At 39.0% G+C, this 19845-nt stretch overlaps 1 protein-coding gene across 5 annotated transcripts in view; it reads left to right on the forward strand.

The window, feature by feature from the left end:
* The window catches only part of LOC122563792 (ephrin type-A receptor 5-like), a 332189-nt gene that overhangs the window by 50428 nt on the left and 261916 nt on the right, over nt 1-19845 (forward strand). For all 5 annotated transcript variants that reach the window (XM_043718006.2, XM_043718007.2, XM_087995269.1 and 2 more), the window contains exon 3: nt 15704-16367. In XM_043718006.2, the coding sequence (XP_043573941.1) occupies nt 15704-16367 (664 nt within the window). The remainder of the gene's footprint in view (nt 1-15703; nt 16368-19845) is intronic.

Here is a 19845-nt window from a genome sequence, read left to right on the forward strand (position 1 = left end):
TGGGTTTCTGACACAAAACCAGTTCTGGCTCCTTTTTCCTGGATCCATGATAAAAAAATTTAAACAGTAGGAAATAAAAACTTTCTGAAGAAGGTGGCAGGACAGAGGTGTGAGATACAATAATGTGCTAGTGTTTTGGATGAAATGAAGTTAATAGAGGGGAGGTGGACTAGCAGAATACTGGATTAGTTACATCTAGAAGTGACAAAGACATGGACGAGGGTTTCAGGATCAGATGGACTAAGATAGGAGTGAAGAAGGAGAAAGTGAGGACTGCAGATGCTGGAGATCAGAGCTGAAAATGTGTTGCTGAAAAAGCGCAGCAGGTCAGGCAGCAATAGGAGTGAAGAAGGTCAATATTAGGGAGGTGGAAAGAGGTCATCATTGTGTCATGGAGTGACGAGTTTGACCCAAGAACACATAAGATACTGGGTTGTGAAGACCCTAGTATGACCAGAGTTAATGGGCTGAAATTTAAGAGGGGAAATTGGGACCCTGATGTGAGCTAAAACTTACTGGCACTTTGCAGAAGCAAGGCTGACTTGGCAATTTTAGCACAAAGCCACCTTAATTGATTCCCAGAGAGCATGCTGGCTCATGATGCTGAGGATTGAATCAGAGGACAGACAGCCGTCAAGTTGTAGCAACCCCATCAGGAGAGGTGCTCACTGCAAACTCTCAGAATAAGAAGGAAAAAAAAAAATCAATATCATGGAGGGTAAACCTCTTTGAGAGATCAGCCAGAATTTGCATAACCTGGACCCTCTTTGTTCTTTAAATTCTACCTTTACGAGCTGAAGAGTCATATTGGACTTGATACATTAACCCAGTTTCTCTCTGCACTGATGCTGCCAGACCTGCTTAGGTTCTCTAACCTTTTTTCAGATTTTCAGCATCTGCAGTACTTTACCTTTACTCTTGCTACTGTTGGGAGGCCATGTCCATCGAGTAGTAGCAGACACTGTCCTGCCCTCCCCCACACCTCCACTTCCCCTCACTCATCTACCAGATAGTACTTAACCAATCACTAGGAGGTGGATGGTACTCATGGTAAGTGCATGTGACTTTTGTTTTGTGGAAGAACAGAGATAATGGATTTATTTTTCTTAAAACTTATACTGCAGGAATTGCAAATTATCTAATGTTGTTGGGTAAACAGTCTGATCACATTGATGATTTGGAGATGCCGGTGTTGGACTGGGGTGTACAAAGTTAAAAATCACACAACACCAAGTTATAGTCCAACAGGTTTAATTGGAAGCACGCTAGCTTTCGGAACGTCGCTCCGAAAGCTAGTGTGCTTCCAATTAAACCTGTTGGACGATAACCTAGTGTTGTGTGATTTTTAACTTTGATCACATTGAGGCAGTAGAAGAAGTGACATTTGTGGTAGAGAGGTAGCCTTCAGTTTAATTGGTGTACAATGGGAATATACATTGCTCCGTATCTGTGGATGATGTCACTAAGAGGCAGCATGTACTGTAATGAGAATGGGGGCAAGGTAGATAATAGGGGAACTTCATGGGTCACAGTATAAGGTGGAAACTGTTATAGAGTCATAGAGTTATACAGCATGGAAACAGAACCTTTGATTCAACCAGACCATGCCGATCATGTTCCGAAACTAATCTAGTTCCACCTGCCTGCACTTGGCTCATATCTCTCCAATACCTTTTCTAATCATGAACTTATCCAAATGTCTTTTAAACATTGTAATTACCTGCACCCATCACTTTCTCTGGCATTTCATTCCACACAAGAAACCACTCTCTGTAAAAAACGTTGTCCCTCATGTCCTTTTTAATTCTTTCTTAAATTCACCTTAAAAATACGTTCCCCCCCCCCGCTCCAGTTTGAACTCCCCTACCCTAGGGGGGGAAAAAACCCTTCGTTATTCACCTTATCTATGCTCCTCATGATTTTGTAATTGTTCAGGGTACTCTGAGTGTGACCTGACAGGTAGGGGTGGAACAAAGCATTTTGGCTCCATTGAACTAGACAAAGAGGGAAAGGGGTTAAAGGAGGATGATGTGGTTTATTGCATCAACATTTAGAAAGATGATGAATAAAAATAATGCACCATGTTTACAGTAAAAGAGGTCATTTGTGACTTTGGTTCAGGTTATTTCATTGCTGTGAATAGAATAGGAACCAGATTTGACAGAGATATTTTCTTAAAATGGCATGAAGTGGTGAAGTTCTTAAAATTGTACGGGCATTACATTTTGTTTTCCAATGTTTGTATTGACCTTTTAATGCAGTGCTGTCTGAATCGAACACTCTTAGAATAACCCTATCGTTTTAATTCACATTGAAGCAAAAACATTTCTGTGGGCTTCATTTTTTATTTTTGAAAGTGGTTTAAATATGGTACTTCAAGATTGAGGTTTTGCAAGATGACATTAAAATGGCTTACTCGGAAGATTAGTAAGCACCAGATCTTATTTATGGAAAGTGGCCCACCTATCTGCAAACAAGCTTGGACAAGTGCCTCAGTTTGCTTCTGTTCAGTAGGGAGCTTGTTGCAGAGCTTCACCATCTGTAGCAATGATATGTGCAGCCAAGTTGTAACAGAGACATGGCATTGCCGATAGTTGGCAAACTTCTTATTGCTGTGCATTATGCCAATGGTCCACAACTTGTTAACATTGCAATATAAACTAATATGCTAATTACATGTGTATCAATCAGGTCAGTGTTCAAGACATTAACCACTAGCTACATGTGGTTAATTGGGAATCCAAAAGAGCCTAATTGTATTTTGAATAGTAAATATTAAATAAGTAATAGACAAGTTGTTGGATGTGGCTTGCCAGTATTCTTATTTGTGCAGTACTTACATGCACACTTCAATGTTTTTGTGTGCTTTGTTGGTAAAATGGTTTGATGAAAAGCATAGGCTACAAATATTTTTTGTTGATTGCATGTGCTTTACTTCCTTGGTTATTGCATGTTGATTACCTGCTACAGTGGTGTGTATACAGACAAAATCATATTGAATAAACACCAGCAACATTTCGGGTATGGGCCACTATCACCAGGATTAACTTGACAAACTGGAATAATTGCTCCAGAGCTGCAGTTAAAAAGACAGCCCAACTAATTCTGAACTGCAGCATAAGCAGCATCTAATGTGCACTTGGATAAATAGCAAGACAATTTTGGAACATCTTGCTGTGTGAGATGCGACTTTCTCAGTAATCCCTCTGATGAAGCCAAAGTATTGCTCCGAACCGCATGACAAAACCTAGAAGCAATATCAAGAAGTGCCATGTCTGAAAAATTCTTGCCAAGGTTCCAAACTTCGCTGAAAGTTTGCACAAGGCATTTTTACAAAGATTAGTGCATGCACTCAAAATGAAATTGTTGTAGTGATACCTTGGCTAATGCATTGAATGCTAATAGCAACACTAAATTTGATACTTTCAGCCAACCTTATCAGTAGTTCAATCTCCTTCCTTGTGTCATTCCATATTTTAATGGATCAAAAATGCCTGCTCTTATATTGGTACTAATTTAGTTTGCATATTGTGGTCTGAAATTACCTGGAAAAAAAGCATTTCACCCAGGTTAGAAGCTAACAGAATTTTATTTTTTTGCTGATCAAATCATTTCAGATGGTTAATATATTCAAGCAATATTCATTCATGTAATATTGTGGTAGGTAACTCCAGAAGAAATGCACTCAAGACGACGGCACATATCAAAGGATAGGGTTGCATAATTCGTGATAGAGTTAAAGAGATTTACAGCATGGAAACAGACCCTTCAGTCCAACCCATCCACACCGACCAGATATCCTAACCTAATCTCGACCCATTTGCCAGCACTTTGCTCATTTTCCTCTAAACCCTTCCTATTCATATACCCATCCAGATGCCTTTTAAATGTTGTAATTGTACCAGCCTCCACCACTTCCTATGGTAAGGAATTCCATACACGTAACACCCTCTGCGTGAAAAGGTTGTCCCTTAAGTCCCTTTTAAAGTTTTCCCCTCTCACCTAAACCTATGCCCTCTAGTTCTGGATTCCCCCACCTCAGGGAAAAGACCTTGTCTATTTACACTATCCATGCCATTCACGATTTTATGAATCTCTATAAGGTCACCCCTCAGCCTCTGACACCCCAGGGAAAACAGCTGCAGCTTTTTCAGCCTCTCCCTATAGCTCAAATCCTCCAATCCTGGAAAAATCCTTGTAAATCTTTTCCGAACCATTTCATGTTTCACCACATCCTTCCAATAGGAGGGAGACCAGAATTGCACACAATATTCCAAAAGTGACCTAACCAATGTCCTGTACAGCCGCAACATGATATCCCAATCCCAAACTCGATGCTCTGACCAATAAAGGAAAGCATACCAAACACCTTCTTCACTGTCCTATCTACCTTTGACTCCACTTTCAGAGAACTATGAACCTGCACTCCAAGGTCTCTTTGTTCAGCAACTCTCCCCAGGACTTTACCATTAAGTTATATGTCCTGCTCTAATTTGCCTTTCCAGAATGAAATACCTTACATTTATCTAAATTAATTTTCATATGCTGCTTCTCAGCACATTGGCCCATCTGGTCAAGGTCCTGTTATATTTTGTGGTAACCTTCTTTGCTGTCCACTACACCTCCAATTTTGATGTCATCTGCAAACTTACTAACTTTACCTCCTATGTTCACATCCACATAATTTATATAAATGATGAAAAGCAATGGACCCAGCACTGATTCTTATAGCACACGACTGAAAAATAACCCTCCACCACCACCCTCTGTCTTCTAACTTTGAGCCAGTTCTGTATCTAAATGGCTAATTCTCCCTGTATTCCATGAGATCTAACCTTGCTAACTAGTCTACCATGACGAACCTTGTCGTAAGCCTTACTGAAGTCCACATAGATCATGTCCAATGCTCTGCCCTCATCAATCCTCTTTGTTACTTCTTCAAAAAACTCTATCAAGTTAGTGAGACATGATTTTCCATGTATAAAGCCATTTTGACTATCCCTAATCATTCCTTGTCTTTTCAAATACATGTAAATCTGATCCCTCAGGATTCCCTCCAACAATTTGCCTACCACCGATGTCAGGCTCACTGGTCTATAGTTCCCTGGCTTTTCTTCACCACCTTTCTTAAATAGTCGCACTATGTTAGCTAACCTCTAGTCTTCCGGCACCTCACTTGTGACTATTGTTGATACAAATATCTTAACAAGAGGCCCAGCAATCACTTCCCCAGCTTCTCACTCAGTTCTAGGGTACACCTAGGTCCTGGGGATTTATCCACTTTTATGCCATTTAAGACATCCAGCATCACTATCTCTGAAGTATGGCCAATTTTCAGATCTTTGATGTTACAAAGAATCTGTAGGAATTAGACTGAATTTCTCTAAAACCTATCCACATGCAAATTTGAACTAACTTGTTTGACAATTGGCTGTTTCTGACTGGAATATTTAGTACTTTATTTTCTGAAAGATGGGAGATGGGGTGTGGGGCCAAATGCTTGAGGCACGTGCAAGATTCTGGTGCCCAGTACACACAAAAGCTTCCATTGTTATGGTTCCAGTTATTGCAGTTGTATGATTAGATATTAGGCCATAAGAATGAATTGTTCAGTGCAGGAGGCAGGGAATCTATGCATGGTGATACTGAACCTGAGAGACCACCCAGTGCAGAGCCAACAGTGTAACAGTGGTGGCAGCATCTGTGCGGAGAGAGGAGAGATAAGGGTTCAAGTCCAGTGATCTTCATTCAGAACACAGATACTGCCAAGGTTTGTCCTGCAATTTTCTGTTGTGTGTTTCAGATCTCTAGAATCCACGGTCCTTTGTTTATATTATTGTAACAGAAGTGCTTTATGCTGTTGCTTTTATTCTGCATTCCTGAATGCATGCAGCCCTTTTCTCTTTATGCTTGCAGTGTATTTACAGTATTGAGCTAGGGTGCTATTTCTTGTGGTCCTAATATGGAAACAGCATTTAAAGTACCAAAGATGGCAAAGCTGCCTTGTGCAGTACTACATTCATTTTACCAGTTGGTAAACAAGAGGAATGGGTAGCAGAGTTCCTTTGCTTGCAGTTTGCATTAAACCTTGATATGTATACACTTTTTGACTGCCATGTATATGTTTCTGCCTCCTCCACCCTTCTCCAAAATCTCCACCCCCAAATACATACCCTCAAATATTCTCAAAGTTATTTCCAGCCTTTCTAAAGGCTAGAAAAGGTGCCCATCCCTCCCTCATCGTGAGAAAATCATTTTTAAGTTGCTGAACCTCTTAAAGTTTACTCAGCATTCCTCAGATTCTGACAGGTATCTTGTGCTTTTCCTCAATGTGCTCCTTATGGCTGAACCATTGAGAAATTGAGTATGTTAAATAATTTGACCTCTTTTGTGACTCTAAAATTGACTTTCCTGTGTTAACATATTTTAACAATCTCCTTAGTCTGCAGTAAACCGGTAGCTGGTGCAACTAAAAAAAACTGATAAGAAGCAATGACCTCCTTGGAACTTAGATTTACCACTGTAGTGTGTTAGAAAATGATCAGATTGCAGTAATTAACTCAGTGCCTTCAGTTGATTTGATCACAAAACAAATCAAGACACTGATCTGGTTAGAGACAGTGAGTCATATTAGATTAGATTAGATTACAGTGTGGAAACAAGCCCTTCGGCCCAACAAGTCCACACCGACCCACCCATACCCCTACATTTACCCCTTACCTAACACTACGGACAATTTAGCATGGCCAATTCACCTGACCCTGCACATCTTTGGACTGTGGGAGGAAACCGGAGCACCCGGAGGAAACCCACGCAGACACGGGGAGAATGTGCAAACTCCACACAGTCAGTCGCCTGAGGCGGGAATTGAACCCGGGTCTCTGGCGCTGTGAGGCAGCAGTGCTAACCACTGTGCCACCGTGCCGCCCACATATTCTCTTCACTCTCAGCATGTTCTTGATTAGCGAGGTGCAGTACAGGAAACTGAGCAAGGAGGAACACAAGATCATGAGTGACAGTGACCTCAATTGTTCCAGAAAGCAGGGAAGACTAACAGTTGAAAATAACATCTGTTATTTCTTCATTTTTTTGTCAGTCAGAGAGCTATCCTATTTTTTTCATCTGATTAAAAGCTTCCATATGCATTTTTAACCTGAGTTTTCTGGTTTCTGATTTTGATGTAGGACCTTTTGTATATATAGAACATAGAACATAGAACATAGAACAATACAGCACAGAACAGGCCCTTCGGCCCACGATGTTGTGCCGAACATTTGTCCTAGCTTAAGCACCCATCCATGTACCTATCCAATTGCCGCTTAAAGGTCACCAAAGATTCTGACTCTACCACTCCCACAGGCAGCGCATTCCATGCCCCCACCACTCTCTGGGTAAAGAACCCACCCCTGACATCTCCCCTATACCTTCCACCCTTCACCTTAAATTTATGTCCCCTTGTAACACTCTGTTGTACCCGGGGAAAAAGTTTCTGACTGTCTACTCTATATGCACTGGTGTTTTTACTATCATAATGGATAAATCCAGCCTTCACAATTTGCTTTATAAAAATCGCATCCTGTCTTTAAAATCTTTTGAAGAACTTGTTGAAAGCTCTTGAAGATTATTCTAGTACTTGATAGTATCATGATCAAGCTTCACAATTTCAGAAGTCACACTACACCAGGTTATAGTCCAACAGGATTATTTGAAACCACAAGCTTTTGGAGCACTGCTCCTTTGTCAGGTGAAGTCAACGCTCCGTAAGCTTGTGATTTCAACTAAACCTGTCGGACTATAACCTGCTGTTGTGTGACTTCTGACTTTGTCCAACACCAGCACTTCCACATCGCAGCTTCACAACAATTAGGGAATTTCATGAGATTTCTTTGGTCTGTGTAAATCATGTAACTAAGAAAGTGAGGTAGCAAGCATCACCACCAGCCTCCAATTTCTTTTCCTTCTGCCTGAGTTCAGTGAACATTCCCATATAGGAATCATTGAAGATTGCTCCTGTGAGCATCTGATCCAAGAGGCCGAAGAAGACAAAGGCAATGTGAAATATAAATTCTGTTTCCCTCTATAAAGCCAACACCCTCAGATGATTCAAAAGTTTTGAACGTTCAAACCTTTGCTGGACATTGGTATCAGGCAGACCTGAAACTGTTGCCTGAAAGCCATTCCAGACTTCTGCTGTTTTCGTTTTGACAAACAGGCAGATGACTAGAATATGTATCTGAGGCTCTCCCTGTCAAACTGGTGTCCATGGAGGAAAATCTACATTTACACTGAGTCAGGTAGTCAGTCTTTTAAAAATACATGTCTTGCAGCTCCTCTATTTTCTTTATCATTCTAGAGGAAATTGGTGACACAGTAACAATAACAAGACCAATAATTCAGAGCCATAGGCTAATGTTTCAGTGACATGGGTTCAATTTCTAATACATCAGCTCCTGCAGTTTCAGTTCAATAAAGCCGGAAAATAAAGCTAGGCTCTGTCATGGAGATCATGACAACTCCTTTACTGATTGCTATAAAAATCTATCTGGCTCTCTAATATCCTTTAGGGTAAGGAATCTGCCATTCTTACTGGATCTGGCCTACACGTGAATCCAGATTCACAGCAATATTCCTTTGCAATGGCTTAGTCAAGTCTCACAGTTCATTTCGGAGATGAACAGCAAATAATAGTTTTTTAAAAGGCCTGACTTGGAAGTCTACATCCCATGAAAAAACTTCTTAAAAAGTTTGTGTTAAAGCAAGCAAATTGGGAATAAGAGAATATGGAGAACATAAGATGACAATGATAATTCCTGCCAGTGTGTGTCACTTCAACTTCTCTGCATTACATCTTGTTTTCTGCATGTCTCTGTGTTTCATCAGTTTGCTTATCTCCTCCATCTGGGGAGCATATATTTCATTCAATCTTTAAAAATTAAATATACTGCTCACCACAACTCTGCTTCTGACGCTCAACCAACTAATGCTGAGGAAGGAGATCTCAGGGCTCTGAAAGCTTGCGGTTTCCTTTGCAGTTGGACTATAACCAGGTGTCATGTGATTTTTGACTTTGTCCAACTTCATATCCACAGCATTACTGTCCCTTTAATTCTATTGGCTTAAATTGGTTTTGTTAGCAAAATGAATGGCCCTTTGTCAAAAGGTTCACATAAATGGCACCAACCTTACCACACTTGTCACCACTTCCTATAATTTCATTAACACTGCTGCCTCACAGCACCAGAGATCTGGATTGGGTTCCAGTCTTGTATTACTGTGTGGAGTTTGCATGTTCTCCCTGTGTTTGTGTGGCTTTCTTTCCGCTGCTCTAGTTTTCTCCCAAAGTTCAAAGATACGCAGTTTAGGTGCATTAGCCATGCTAAATTGCCCTGTAGCATCCAGGAATGTGCAGGCTAGGTGGACTAGTAATAACGAATGCAGGTATAGGGTGGGATGCTTTTTGTAGGGTTGGTGCAGAATTAATGGGCCGAATAGCCTCTTTCTGCACTGGAGGGATTCTGTGATTCTAACTTAGACAAACACAATTTGCTGTTTTTCTTTTTCATTAATCCTTTTCTACGTACTACATACTAATCAGTTGTATCTTTAAAAGTCTCTATAGATTTCTCCCAATGTAGTTAATAAAAATAAGGAGATACCAGATAGGCTGGTGATTTGTGGCACCCATTTCAAACTATTTAAAAAAAATCAAGGTTCCCTCCAAATGTGCTATTATGTGTTTCCACAAAAATCAGTGAAAATATTTTCATTGAAAGTGGGGTAACATCTAAACTAGGAATTAACAAAGAGCAATGGACCAAGTTCCAAGATGTGTTGATGCTTCACAAACTCTGAATGGTGCAGATTTGTTTGACCCATGTCTCTCCTTTTTGCTGTTTATTTCTTAATTACTGTATAGATATTGTTATAGAACAGACCAGACCCCCTCAGACTATTTTAAGAAGGCAACCTAGACTCTAACGTTTCTTATTTTAAAGGGAAATGTAAAGTACTTATGTTCCAGATGCAATTAGACTAGTCAAACAATTCGATGTTAAGCAAAACACAATTTATGCAAATACTGGAGTTAAAATACAACAAAAGAAAGAAGAATTTAGAATAACTTAACTCTTTGGAAAATTTAACAGAAAAATAGCTATAGTAACTATTAGTAAATAACTGTTCCAATATATTAACATCCCATGTACACACCTTTGGCAAAGAAGACAAATTCAGAAATCAGAATTTCTCACATGCAATCCAGTAGTAGAAAGAAAAAAAAAGTCAAGTGAAAACTCAGAGACAGTAGCAGACAGGAGACCTTGACTGCAGCTTTTAACCTGGTTGAGACTCCAACAGCAACTGATGCTGAAACGCAAAGCTAAAAACTAGAAACTCTGGTTTGTGAGAGCTGGCTGCACCCATCCAGGCTGCTTCTATTGTTCCAACTTTTCAAACAAACTGTTTACTTTACTGGCTTTCCAACTGGACAACTCAGCATCTCTGTCTTTTTCTAAAAAAAGGATAACCTCTTTAAACCACACCATCATCACAGTATGTGCAACTTATAAAACAAGTGCTTCTTTAAAAGGTACTGTTATTGATGTATTGTCTTACTATAGCATCTTAAAAACTAACGTACATTTTTCTTCTTCCTATTATTGTATAGGAGCTACATTTTGGCAGGAGCCTTGTTGGCTACAAGCTCCATAGCAGCTAAAGCATATTTCCTTTGAGAATCCATCTTTCCTGAAGTGTAGTAGATAAATGGGCTAACATGTCCTTCATTATTTCATTAAAAACTCATATTAGTTCATCTGTGTAATTGGTGAGCACCTACTGTCCTATGTGCTATGTGAAGAATTTCATATTCCCCATATACAAGAAACATCGAATCTGACAGTTGTTATGCTAACAGCTGAGGATAGAAGACCCTCTACATCTGATTAATCTGCTCATCTCCATTTAGCTAAATGACTCTTAGCTTGTATTCAGGCTTTCACATATATATTTAGTGAAAATTCATTCATGTATGCTTATGAGATGCATTTTATTTGCAATGAAAAGCTGAGGGTATGTGTATTTTACACAAAATCATACATAACATGTCATACTCTACAATGACTGTTTATTCTTTGATAAGTGTTCATTGGCAAAGCAAAATATGGGTGATAGAACAACAAAATTCTACATATGATTTGGTGTTTCAGTCCAGTGCCATAATAATCAAAGGGTGTACTGCAATTGGAGAATGATGATTCCATTTGCTGCTGCTGAATTTGGGATGCTGAATGATTACATCAAGTTCAGTCTAAGTGGCAGCATTAAAAAAAAAACATTATTGGGTGTGAGGAGGCCTTTGTATCATGATTTCCTCATAGATATTTCTGCTCCTGAGATACATTAATGCGGCTCACGAAATTTAGGCTGAAAGGGCTTCAATGTTTATCAGAGAATATAATAATTTAAGCTTGAGTAAGCTTCAAAAGACTAATGTGACTACTTGGCCAGCAGGAATGAGATGTAAATGTGGCCTGAATAGCCCTGATTACAGATAGATAATTAAAGCTGGATTGAAATTGATTTATGGATGCAGTTGTTGAGACTAAGCCGCAAATGTAATATTATCTGTGTGAAAAGCTGCGGACAGATTAGTGTCTAGGGAGTTGGGTACAAGACTGTTTTGCAAGTGGCTGCACAAATTTAGAAGGTTTTTTGTTACCAGGTCATTTAGACATAAGGGAATGGCATTCTAGTTAGTCTAAGCAATAAATGCAGAAAAGATCAAGGTTATCCATTCAATCAGCCTAACATTGCTTTTTCTTAAAGAAAGGACGATTAAGGAATATTTCTAATTTAAAAACATATCCTGCTTGGTACAATGTGATGATATTGAAAGGCAATATAGCACTTCACTGAATCTATTTGTGAGAAGTCTGCTATCATCATCAAACAATACTTTTACTTTTCTCTACAAGGATATTTTAAAAGCAGAATGGAAAATGTTCTTCATTCTGTGTACATAGTCATAATTATAAATATATAATAACTGCAATACCTTTAGTCCAACTTTCCCTGGAGTACTTTTTTTGTTCCTGTGTAAGAGTGATGCCAGTTGGGATGGTCTTTTAATATTAATTCTTTAATAGTCTGCTTTGATTAGTATTGCTATTTCAGCAGTTTTATTGTTCAGTACTTGTGACTAAAACACATATTTATATTCCTGAATTGTACATGGTCTAGGTGTTTATTTTAATGCAAATTAATGAAGTAACTAGAAACTGGGAAACATGTTCTGGGGTTAGGACAATCAGTTTATTGAAATTTATTCTATTAAAGCAGCCAAAAAGAATCAAAGGTAGGCAATAAAACTTAGCTGTATTCACCTCTATAACCATTAAAACAACAAACTATAGAGAAAATATAACTTTAAAAAGAAAATAGTGGTTTTCTTTTATATAATTAAACATATGTCCTTACCACTTTTGATTTAGGAGAATTAAAGCCCAAAATCAGAAGTAGAAAGTCTTTTAAAGTTTGTTTGTGAATGGTGGTGTTAGTGGTGAGATAAATACTTACTGCCTTCGTGAAGATAACGGTGACTGCCTTTTGAGATGCTGCAGTGAAATATCATGTAGGGTGTAAGGAAGGTAGTTCCAGGATTTTGACCCAGTGACAGTGAAGGTATGGTGTTACAGTTCCAAATCAGGATGGTGTTTGACTTGGAGGCAAACTTGCAGGTCATGGAGTTCCCATGCATTTGCTGCCCTTCTCTTACCAGTTGGTAGGGGATGCAGATTTGGAAGGTTCTGTTGGAGAAACTGGGCATTTTGCTGCACTGTATTATGCAGATGGTACATACTGCTGCCACTGTGCATTAGTTGGGAATGGAGTCAAACAACCTGCTTTCTCCTGGGTAATGAGGAGCTTCCAGAGTGTTATTGGATTACTACCAGTGTGTCCATTGTTTCTCAGGCTACTTCCTTTGATACCCTAGGATGCAATCTGTCAGGTCCAGGGGACTCATTGCCTTTTATCCCCATTAGTTTCCCTAATACAGTCATTTGAGGAAAAAAATGTACTTACTTCTTATTAACAGTGTGGAAACAGGCCCTTCAGCCCAACAAGTCCACACTGACCCACAACCCAATTCAAATCCATTCCCCTACACCTAACACTACAGACAATTTAGCATGGCTAACTCACCTAACCTGCACATTTTTTGACTGTGGGAGGAAACCCACGCAGACACAGGGAGAACATACAAACTCCACACAGTCAGTCGCCTGAGGCAGGAATTGAACCCAGGTCTCTGATGCTGTGAGGCAGCAGTGCTAACCACTGTGCCACCGTGCCACCCAAATGATTCTTCTTCCTTGATTATTTAGTATTCTCATTTTTGGAATGCTATCAGCATCCTCTGCCATGAAACTGATATAAAATATTTATTCTGAGTTCATTTATCAAACTACCTCATTACATATTAATTGACGCAAAATTGCCTTATTCCTGTTTGGATCTTTGGATCTGGTAATGTGTAATGAAGTAGCTTTAATAAAAGAACCAAGTCCATTCTCAGGGACTGAACAAGTGCCCCTTACACAGTCTCATTGCAAGATGGATGTTGCTGGCTACTGCTTTAGTGTAGATAAGAAAACAAGACATCTAAGCCCGTTCCTGATACAGATTATCAAAGATCCTTATTTGATCGAGCCTACGTAAGGCCACCTTTGTAATGTTGTTTTTTCCAATGCAGTGGTGTTGCTGCATTCAGGTAAACTAGGTCAATGTGCTACATATCAGGTACCTTAAAAGGCATTGCCACAGGTTTCCACCAAATTGACAACACTGTTATGCTATAGGAAGGATATTATTAAGTTAGAGAGGGTTCAGAAGATATTTACCAGGATGTTGCCGAGTAGGAAGGTTTGGTTCATAAAGAATGGCTGGGTAAGCTGGGACTTTTTTCACTGTAGCACAGGAGTTTGAGAGGTGACCTTATAGAGGTTTATAAAATCATGAGGGGTATAGGTAGGGTTAATTATATGTGTCTTTTCCCTAGAATGGGGGATTTTGAGACTAGGGAACATAGAGATTTAAAAAAAACACATGATGGGCAAATTCTTTTCACAGAGTGGGGTTCACATGAGGAATGAACTTCCTGAGGATGCGGTGGATGTGGTTACCGTTACAACATTTAAAAGACACTTAGATAAGTTCATGAATGGAAAAGGTTTGGAGGGATATGGGCCAGGAGCAGGCAGGCAGGACCAGTTTAGTTTGGGATTATGTTTAGCAGGGACTGGTTAGACCGAACAGTCTGTTTTGGTGCTGGGTAACTCTATGACCCCATGAATGGGGATCTGAAAAAAAGCATGACAGTGTCTCCCAATTCAATATTAAAAACATAACCTGCCATCAGCATCAGATCATAATCTGAATTGGCCTCTCACTATCATCACCGTCTTTCCTGATCTAGGCTGCTGTTCTTCCTTTTCTCAATCCCCCCCCAATATTTGGTTACTATGACGACTTACCTGAGGGCTGCTATTGACAATGCATGTTAATAAAAAAAAATCTAATAAAATTTTGAAATTAGTAAACTTCATCAGAGCTCATCTTGGATGAGCTTTAGTCATGCTATGCGTTGAAGTACCCAACAGTCACAACAGAGAATTCTCAGACACTGCCTGTCCCATATGTGAAGTGGCAATTCACCACCAATAGTATCCCAAGTTACTCTCAATCCTGTGCCTGTCTCTTGTCTGCTTACCAGAGTTCTTTTGCTCCTCCTCTCACTGCCTATCCTTTACTTGATTTGTTTGCACATCTCAGTCCATTCTCTTTCCTCTCTTTTCACAGAAGTGTTGTTTTGTGCAACCCTCCATATGGTGACTATTACAGAAGTGAGCAAGTGTGACAGAGAAGGATAGACATGAATAAGAAGACAGAAGAAAAATAGTGATAGAAAGTAAGGCAGGAAAATTAGAAAAGGAGTAACAGGAGAATATAAGATTGAAGTGTATTAAAGAAATACAGAAATGAAATGCAAAAATAATGCAAAAATGTGAGAAAGAGAAGAAAGCAAAACAGAGAGAGTGAGGGAGACATGCTCGCACACAGAAATGAGGAGGACAATTAAAAAGAAACAGAAGTAGAGAAATAGAGTTGAAAGAAGAGGAGAGAAACAAAAGTGAAGGTGAAAAATAGAAGAGTTAAAGAAGTCAAAGCAGGAGAGAGATAAACAAAACAACAAAAAGAAGGTTAAGGATGTGAGAAAGGAAATGAAGAAGAGAAAAGGGAAGGAAACATAAATGATAGAGGAGGGAGTGAGAACCAAAGGGAGAAATAGATGGAATGAAGGAGGGAGAGAAGCGAAGAAACAAAGAGGGATAAACAGGAGTATAAAGTGCAGAAAAGAAAGATACAGAAGTGAGTAGGAAAGAGAAATAAAATAATGGGACAAGATAAATAGAATTGCCTGTGAAATATAGAAATGAAAGAACAAAACATACATGTACTGATTACCAAAAGAAATCACTTTACTGCTGCATTTTTATTGCAAATTTTGTAACTTATAATATTTTAATAATGACTAACCTGTGAATTCCCCAAAGATCTGCCATGACAAATACTGTTTATTAACATTGTGACATGTTGCTTTACAATGTTGTATTTAATGCTGTACTTCTGCTTACTTTCACAGTGGGAAGAAATCAGTGAGGTTGATGAGAATTACACTCCAATACACACGTACCAAGTGTGTAATGTTATGGAGCAAAATCAGAATAACTGGCTCCAAACTAACTGGATCTCCAATGAAGGGGCCCGCCGTATATTCATTGAACTAAAATTTACATTAAGAGACTGCAATAGTCTTCCTGGAGGTCTTGGAACCTGCAAAGAGACTTTTAATGTATATCATTTTGAATCCAATGATGAAGATGGGAGAAATATCAGAGAAAACCAGTACATTAAAATTGATACAATAGCAGCAGATGAAAGTTTCACAGAGCTTGACCTTGGAGATCGAGTTATGAAGTTAAATACAGAAGTGCGAGATGTTGGCCCACTGTCTAAAAAGGGATTCTATCTAGCATTTCAAGACGTTGGTGCCTGTATTGCTCTGGTCTCTGTACGCGTGTACTACAAGAAGTGCCCATCTACTTTCCACAACCTTGCTTTCTTTGAAGACACGATCACAGGGGCTGATTCATCCTCACTGGTAGAAGTGCAAGGCACGTGTGTCAACAACTCAATCAAAGATGACACTCCAAAAATGTACTGCAGTGCTGATGGGGAATGGTTGGTCCCAATAGGGAAGTGCATGTGCAAAGAAGGCTATGAAGAGCAAGGTAACAAATGTCAAGGTAAGTTAAACCACCAAAAAGTGCTTCTGTTATTATATCCAGTTTTCATCAAAACAGCAACAAATACAAAGAAAACCTGATAATTTTACTTCCTAGGTGACTATTTAATCTAGTATGTAATTAACAATGAAATAAAAAAGAAAAAAGGAAGATAGTTTGGATTACAGGTAACTATGAGTGATTCTTGTGTTGTTGTACACATGCTGTGTATCAGGGGTATGATATCTAGCGGAGGGTGGCACGGTCTTGGATGCAAGGGAAGGCTTCTCTGCCTTCATTTTCCAATATGTCTCTCATGTACATGGAATGATGAGGATGACCTCATCTAAGGGAGAAATGAGCTTGAAATTTATGGCTTGCATTAGTTTGCATTAATAGCCATCTTTTTGCATAAGATAGAGCCTAGAGTTGTCATAGGTTGAAGTAGCACATACACTGTGAAACATAGGCCAGATGCAGAAAATATTCCCTTTATTCTATAGCTGCAATTAGCATTTTAAATCCTTGGACTGGCATGGCCCGGAAAGACTGTTTCATTTCTTCCTCATTTATTAAATAAATGTTTAAAAAAAAGTGTAGGAACATGAATTAATGCTTAAAACATGAAATCACTTGTTGGATTTACAGTTCTTGTATAAAGCCCTCGTATTATACCAATTTCATTCCATCTCTGCTCTCTACAAAATTCCAGTTATTCAATGCTTTGCGATTCCTGTGTTCTATAGCTATTATTCATCAATCTCTTCCCAAGATGGTAGCAAGATAGGCGAATAAAGTGGTGAATGTAGGCACCTAAGATACCTAATATTTTGAATACTACAACAACAAGAGTAATATTTGAAATACATAAAACACGGGTTGATCACAGCTAGAGTACTGCATGTAATAGTTGGGCATTGCAGTTCAGGAAGGATGTGATTGCTCAAGAGATGATTTACAAGGATGTTATTGGAGTGGAACATATTAAAGCCAGGAAAGTTGGTTTCGTCATAAAAGAGAGCTGAATAGAGATTTCTTTGAGATTTAGAGAACCAAGGGTTGAATGGATAGGAATGACCTACTTCCCTTTGTAGGGGCATCAGATGGAATTGGTAGCTGATTTAAAGAGAAAAGGAGTAAAACGTTTTCTTGTGGAGTGTCTTGGGGATCTGGAACTCACTGCCCAACAGGATGACACAGGAAGGAAACGACAAAATTGTATGAAATTTTTTGAAAAATAATTCAATGAACATGCTTCCATGTTTTGGGGAAAGAGAATTACATTGACTTGGAACTCCCAGAGAAAAAAAAAACAAATCTCATAATCTGTCTTAAATGAGAGACCTCTTTTTTTTAAACTCTGTTCTGTGGTTATCTCTCAAAGTGGGAAACATCCTTTTAGTATCCATCCTGGAAAGTCTATTCAGTATCTTATATTTCAAAAGTTCTCCTTCATTCTTCTAAATTCCAGAGGATAGAAGTGCCAAATGTCCAAGCTAGCCTCCTAGGATTACTACCTCAGCTCCAGGAATTAGTTGAATGAATCTTCCCTGAACCGTTTTGAATGTAATTAGGTCCTTTCTTAAATGAGAAAACTAAACCTGTACACACTATCCCAGATTTAAATTCCCCAATGTCTTGTATGAGCTTAGCCAAACATCCCTTTTTCTATGTTCAGTTCTTCTTGCAATAAATCATAGCTTGGGGTGGCACGGTGGCTCAGTGATTAGCACTGCTGCCTCACAGCACCAGGGACCTGGGTTCAATTCCAGCCCCAGGTGACTGTTTGTACATTGTCTGTGTGGGTTACTTTTGGGTGTTCCAGTTTCCTACCACAGTCCAAAGATGTGCAGGTTAGGTGAATTGGCTATGCTAAAATGCCCATTGTGTTCAGGGATGAGTAGATTAGGTGCAATAGTCAGGGGTAAATATATGGGGAATGGGGTTCTGGGTGGATTAATCTTTGGAGGGTTGGTGTGGACATGTTGGGCTGAAGGGCCTATTTCCACACTGTAGGGATTCTGATTCTAATTTACCTCCTTAATCACTCGCAATACCTTTGAGTTGCATTTTCTTTTGTGATTCATTTACCAGAACACCCAATAGGTTTGCACCTCAGAGTCTTGCAATCGTTCCTGATTTAAATAATGTGCTGTTTGTTTTTCTACTCTCCTGCCAAAGTGAACAAGTTTGCATTTTCCCACATTGCTCTCCATCAGCCAAATTTCTGCTTACTCACTTAACCTTTGCAGTATTTGGAACTATCCTATTCTTACATTCTATTTCCTTCGCCTCACAGGCTTTAATTGGAAATTCCATGCAATGTGCCCACAGTTAGTGAAAATCCAACAATCCAGGGTAATATAGTTTAATGCATGCCCAAACTTGATCCTTAACACACTTGTATCTGCAGGTAAAAGCATGTTTATGTATAATCCAAGTATGAATGGAAAAACTATTTCATGGCATTAGAGGGAAGGTCAGAAATATTACCAAATGCTAATTGATAAACTAATCATAATTCCAGGATAAAATCATGGGCCTGAATGGATCTGTACACACACAAAGCAGCGAGGGACAAATGGTAGAACATGTATTATTATTTATTTTTGAAGAAGGAAATTGGAAGAGGAATGAGACCAGAGGTTTGGCATACTCTAAATTGATTCTCGTATTTCAAATAAAAGAACAAATCCAGGGAACTGTGGACCCTGGATTTAGCTTAGATAATGAAACTTTCGTTTTCACTCATGTAAGACAAAAATATCTAGAATCCAAATATATAACAAAGATGAGCTCTTTTTGATTAACATTTTTAATTCTTTGAAGATGTGACATAAAAAGTCAACAAGAGTTAGTGGATGTGCTACATTCAAATTTTTAAAAGACCTTAGATAATGTAGACCAGAGAAGAATATTTAACCATGTGACAAAACCCAGACCAGGTAACAAATTGTTTACAAAACAGATAACTGAGCAGGGGTTAAAGGCAAGTTACTCAGACAGGTGAAAAGTGGGATAAGGTGTTTCATAGGAATTGGTGTTCCGACCACTATTGTCAACAATTTAAGTAAATGATTGTGATAAGTAAACAGAAATGCAAAATGAAAAATTCGTGAAAACAACTAATGTGGAGATATAGTTACTATGGGGGAAGACTGCAACAAAATGTAAAATGTTGACAACTCTTAAGAATGGGTGATTAAACAGCACATAATTTCATAAAAACTGAAAGAACTGCGGATGCTGTAAATCAGGAACAAAAACAGAAGTTGCTGTAAATGTTCAGCAGGTCTGACATCATTTGTGAAGAAAAGTCAGAGTTAACGTTTCAGGTCCGGTGGGTCTTCCTCCGATTTTTCTTCACAGATTCTGCCAGACTTGCTGAGCATATCCAGCAACTTCTGTAGCACATAATTTCTTAGATTACTTACAGTGTGGAAACAGGCCCTTCGGCCCAACAAGTCCACACCGCCCCGCCGAAGCGCAACCCACCCAT

Source organism: Chiloscyllium plagiosum, unplaced genomic scaffold (genome assembly GCF_037043375.1).
Source record: "Chiloscyllium plagiosum isolate Xiang-an unplaced genomic scaffold, Cpla_swu_hap1 HiC_scaffold_2, whole genome shotgun sequence".
NCBI lineage: Eukaryota > Metazoa > Chordata > Chondrichthyes > Orectolobiformes > Hemiscylliidae > Chiloscyllium > Chiloscyllium plagiosum.